At 36.6% G+C, this 5,854-nt stretch overlaps 1 protein-coding gene across 2 annotated transcripts; it reads right to left on the bottom strand.

Moving 5' to 3' along the window:
- Window positions 1–2,723: 2,723 nt before the first annotated feature.
- Window positions 2,724–5,588, bottom strand: LOC113281028. 2 transcript variants are annotated; one of them, XM_026529665.1, is made up of 3 exons: window positions 5,154–5,588; window positions 4,246–5,003; window positions 2,724–3,264 (listed from the first exon to the last, which is right to left on the bottom strand). In XM_026529665.1, exons 1-2 carry the CDS (start codon window positions 5,406–5,408, stop codon window positions 4,524–4,526), a joined length of 735 nt encoding a protein of 244 aa, XP_026385450.1. In that variant the 5' UTR covers window positions 5,409–5,588; the 3' UTR covers window positions 2,724–3,264; window positions 4,246–4,523. The 2 variants fall into 2 exon arrangements, with proteins under 2 accessions (XP_026385450.1, XP_026385449.1); XM_026529664.1 differs by having other exon boundaries at window positions 4,246–5,588.
- Between the last annotated feature and the right edge of the window lie 266 nt (window positions 5,589–5,854).

Genomic DNA, 5,854 nt, shown 5'->3' with positions numbered 1-5,854 from the left:
CCGACCGCTCTTTGTCTTCCCCCAAAAGGCAACTACGTCATAGTTAATTGATTTATGCATACATTAACTTGGGTAGCCAAATTACATCCATTATTAAACATGTGAACTCCATCATTTATCTGATTTTCATGATTCATGTGTCTCCTGCATTCATTAACATAAATTACAGTTAATGAATAATGTGTAGTGCGATCAAGATTAATAATCCATTTTTTATCACGTAAGTTATTAGGTAAGTTATGAATTTGTTTCTGCAAATGAAGATAGTAGTGGGTTGCAGATATAAAACAGTGATGGTTTTATCACCTGTAAAACCGCCAATCGTAATGAAGATTTAATCCAGACCAGATTCCAGGTCAACAGAATGTAGATACCTATCCATTTATTTAACTGACGTTGACGTTGAGGATCCTGACCCCTAATTATCTTCCCATAATTAGCGATGAATCTCTAGTGTGATAATTTTCATTACATACTTGGACATAAAAGAACTTACACAATGGACTATAATGCGGTTGAATTAACTATGCCAAAGTGGTACGTGATAATGGCAAAAGAGAACACTTATTAACCAAAGACTGCATTCATTTAGTAATAACTACGGTCGACTACTCTAAGTTCGGCCAAGTGATTGGTCCGAGGAAGTTCCTTAGCTTGGGAAATGGGATGCCAGGTTAAGTGTCTTGCGCACTGTGATAGTCATAACTTAAGTACCAAAAAAGCTTGGTGACACTCGTATAGACAATACCAATTTCACTCCGGGAAGGTCCTCTCTTTGTTTTAGCAACAGAGACATTAAAGATTTGCCTACACATTAAAGACATAAACGTTGTTCTAAGAGTGCGCAAGAAACAAAAAAATCTACCCACAACCAATCGCCAGCGGATTAAGATACTCAAGCATTTTTAAATTTGTGTACATAATCCAATTGCCAAGTACGTAGTAATATGTGTTGGCCAAAAATAATATGGAATGCAAAATGATTCAACAACTTTCAAAGCAAAATAGAGAAGGCTTGGTGATTCACGTAATTAAGCATTTCGATCATTCCTAAAAGATTTGTTAAACTTCATAACAAAAATTGCTAAATAAGATTCTCCAATCTACAAACTATCACAATTTTTCTCTCTAGATCCAAAAAGATTACACAACAACACATACAGGATTCTAGATAAAATCAACCTCTCGTGCGCCTTCGGCGCATGGGACTTTCTGATTTAAGGAGTATACGCTACGGGTGGAGAACAGATACATATGGTAAATCAGATACTTCCTAATGACTGGATCAAGGAAAAATTAAATGAAAAAATAACAACCTATAAATATGTTCTGCATCATTAAAGTTTCCAAAACAAAACAAATTAGTCAGATTCAATACAAAAAATGGTTAAGAAACTTAATAAAAAACAACCAAAAACAGTACAGTCCTATAAACATTGCACTACATGAAAATCCATCGAAGCAGCAACTACAAAAAGCAAGATACTGAATTTTACTAATACCTAAAAGTTTAGACGATCAAACCGTGTTTGCTTTACTAACGTCTGCACAAAGAAAAGCAAATTGAAAGTGATTGCTTTTCTCACAACAAATATATTTACTCACAACAATTTGCATTACAATCCAAAAAAATATACCCATGATTCAGATTTTTCTTTAAAAATCAAATGGATAACACCCTAAGAGTTCCTGGCTAAATACAATACTCATATTGAGAACGAAAAAGAAACCAACAACAAATATGGATTCATGTAATTGTTCTAAACCAAAAGAATTTGGTGAACACAATTTTTGTACCAACACATAGCACCTGGTAAGAGGATTTAGGATTCTTTCAAAACACACGATTCGTCGCACTTACCGCCGAACACACTATTTTCAATTATGGCTACACTTTTCTCTTACTTTTTAGAATCGTTGTTGCAAAATAGGATCCTAGCTAATTAATCCGTTACCAAAGAAAATTTCATTTAAAAGAGTTGGCAATTACGGTTTCTAATGAAAATGTGGAGTTAAGTAGTTTGGGTAGTTTTCAAAAGGTGGAAGCACCTGCTAAAAGACACTTGGGCTCAAAAGAGAGTGGATGTAAGAGATCACGACACAAACGGAGTTAAGTAGTTTGGGTAGTTTTCAAAAGGTGAAAGCACCTGCTAAAAGACACCTGGGCTCAAAAGAGAGTGGATGTAAGAGATCACGACACAAACGGACGGTGGATGCCTTCAAACCGTCCGGCATCTCAACAAACAGACAATGTACATCTTCTCTATTTGGGATACAAAATCACAACCAGTAATTGTCTTTCCCAAAACACAACGAACGGCAAAGATCTCACTGTTGGACTACGAAATCGGTCCCCTAGTTGTGTTTCCAGAACCCATGTTGGACTACGAAATCAGGTCCCCTAGTTGTGTTTCCAGAACCCATCCTGGCCGCTCTTTGTCCCTCCCAAAAAGGCAACTGTGTCATAGTATATTGATATATATATATATATATATCATAACCTAAGAATCTGTTCTCATATTACTCAATTTCCTGACAAGATTAAAAAGACTAGTGCAAATATGTAGGATCAAGTGACAGCAGCAGTAACAGAAACAAAATTCTCTATGACAAATCTTTTTAGTTAAGCTGCAAAGGTGACAAGCAATCCCATGTTCAGACTGCAGGATATCCTACTGTGGGTATTAATTGAAGAAGTAATTAACAGTGTTTCACCATCAGAAGAGGAGACAACTCATTAATTGATTGATGCAAGTTTGTATTTCAGCAGAAAGAAGAAAAGATTGCAGCGAGGCATTGATGGTGAGTAGGCTATGGTTATTACTGAATTGAAATCGATTCCCTGGAAGCTCATTGCTTCTATTAAAGAAACAACAACCCATCTGTCCAAATCAGAAACGAATCTACGAGCACCTCAATATAAACCTAATAAAGGGTTCAATTACAAAATACGTAGAAGTTGTACGCATATCATTTCACCCATTCTGACAATAAAAGTTCGGAATGAAAAGACAAGAAAGTAATTGCAACCAAAATCCGAGCCAACCAGAATATGAGCCAACCAGAGGTAGGAAAACCGAACTATCAGATTTGACTACCCATTCAAAGGTACTCTGCAGCACCTTGAACAGTGGGGTCATTTGGGTATGCTGCTCGTATATCTGAATAATTAATCTGGAATACTCGATAGGTCTGGATCAACAGATGCGGGAAGAGATCGTCAAAGAAGCAAAAAAAAGATTCAATGCTATTCCCCAAGTCCCCCTAAAAAACAGAAAAAGTTAGTGTGCCAAAATCATACAAGGTAGATGCTGTTCATGCAACAGGCACATTAGAAGGCAAAGACGCCACAATACAAACAGGCTCAGACTCAATGTTATGAACACTACCCCTGTTGGTAGACTCAAGACATACAAATGTGTATATATATATAGATAGATAGATAGATAGATCTATATGTCGAAGTAACGTTTGAAGAGTTCAGAAAATCAACATGAGATTTGATGTGCAAGTGTGTCCCGTGTAGAACAGCTTAGGGTAATCACAAAAATTATGATCTCTAGGTCCTGTTTTCCCTGCTTATGAAATCCACATAAAGTGGATATGGTTCCCCCTAACATTAGGAGGAATTACCGCACACTTTTGTTTAACAACATATCATCATTGACATTAAGAAAGACAGATATTTTATGTTTCAGGGACAGTTGAATGTCCTATTCCTCCAGTACCAAAAAGAACACTCTTCTGTGTTTCATTGGAATAAAAGTTATGCAACGCTCCTGAATCTCAAAACTGGAAAATCACCATCCTAGCAAGAAACCTAACTGATTTCCTGTTATGTTATCTGACATCAGTTATAGCAAAGAAACCTAGCTGATTATTATTGTTCGACCTATCTTTGCCAAACAAAAAATCTACTTGTTATTAAGTTAGAATGTGCATATGTATTTGTCGTAACGTGGAAAGAACTGGGAAGTTCATCAGCCATATATGCTAAGAGTCCAGGATAACTTACAGATCCTGCAACCAAACTAAGACTGCAGGCACAGTTCAATAATTATGGCAATGGAGCTCAAATCTTAGACTTTCGAATATGCCACAACTACCTTACCTTAACGACAGTCTCCACTGTTCAAAACCATAGTGAGAGCCACTGAAGTAACAGCTTAAACCGCTCTAGATATAAAGTTATTCACGCCATCAATTCAAGAAATGTTGCGTATAGAACATGGAGGAAAAGCTTACCTGAGCCTTCCCATTGAGTTTATTAAAATGCTCCAGCTGGTTGCTCTGGAAACGGATTAGATGCACTGCACGTCTTTGATCATAAGCGAGTCCACCAGGAGGAGCTGTGGATGCTAATGTCGCTAATGCTTGAGATCTAGTGGCTAAGACATCACCCCAAAAATAAAATGTGGGACCGTTGACATCAATTTTATCCATCTGAGCCACAAATTTTTGCACTTTGAGTTTAACTAAATATGATGAAGTAGCATACCCACCAACCAGGCCAATGATATAACTCATATCGTGGAAAACCGGAGACCTTTATTTGGAATCCAATCGTATGGGTGCTTTAGTAAATATGTTGGGAATCTATCAAATAATACTCGCTGTGTATTAGATACTAATTCCCAATCAGAAGCTTCATAAGGAGCCCCGGGAGTTTGAGGTTGTCCCCGGAGAACTCTAAATAGATCATCAAGTACAGGATTGACATTTTCATTCCCTCCATCAAGCAAAACATACTCTATAAAGCTGACATAACCTTTTCTGACATCAGTATCAGTGATATTTGAATCAATCTCGGTTACCATTAATTTAAAAATAAAAAGATTAGGATCCACATACTTCATGTTTGCAGGATTGAGATCTGATACGTTTATGTTTCCCTGTTTGTGTGGGTCATCTGATACCTCCAGCTTTTCCTGTATATAGGTTTCTAGGCCAGGGGTCACCTCTCTTATAAGCTTCAAACCAAATTTTGTGGACCTTCTATTATTCTGGAATCGAGTTTGATTAGACACAAAACTCAGTACTAAAGCCTCTTCTAACATTGGTAACCCTGCATTTATTACAGACTGTTTCCCACCATCGCAGTAGGATTTCCATTCTAAAAGATTACAAGTATATGTTTCGCTTACCAAACATACCTGGTTGTTATTGAGAGCAGAAGGATCGATGCGTCCAATATAGTTCAATATATTAGTGCCGAAAATATATTGGAGACGCTTACGAACATCCTGTACTCCAAGTTTGATAACTACCACTTTTTCTTCAGATTTGATTAAGACACCATCAGATACTTCTCCATACCCATGCTTCTTCTTGATTAACTGAACCAGGTCTCCACTAATTTTGCCAATTAACTGACCTTCACCTCCAAGCGTTGTTCCAGGCCTTGGCATTTTACTTAAACGAATTTAACCTTCAAAGAAATGAACTATAAACTCAAATACTTCCTTACACAGAGAAGATTCTCAGAAAATTAAGGGGACAAAGATCTGATTTATATTTGAAACCCCATTAGAGGTGGAAGAAAAAGAGAAAGAACAAGACCTAATCTCTTTACCAATCAAAAAAACCCTAATCTCTTTTTTTTATATTGGAGAGAGTAAGGAGAAGAAATCACAATATAATCATTAGCTATAAAATAGAAATTGGTTAAGGTGTACAAAGTCCTATAGATGCTAAATTGTTTTGTCTATAATATTATGACACGGGTGGAATATGATTATTTGCCCTTATATTCTTCTCTTTTTTTCCGTAGGTATTATTTGAACTTCAATAGTTAAGAAGAAAACTTGTCTTGATATAATTTTCAAAGCGAAACACGTGATGATGAGGTGTCTTA

The sequence above is a fragment of the Papaver somniferum genome, chromosome 5, assembly GCF_003573695.1.
Source record: "Papaver somniferum cultivar HN1 chromosome 5, ASM357369v1, whole genome shotgun sequence".
NCBI lineage: Eukaryota > Viridiplantae > Streptophyta > Magnoliopsida > Ranunculales > Papaveraceae > Papaver > Papaver somniferum.
This window is presented reverse-complemented; position numbering and strand designations above follow the sequence as displayed.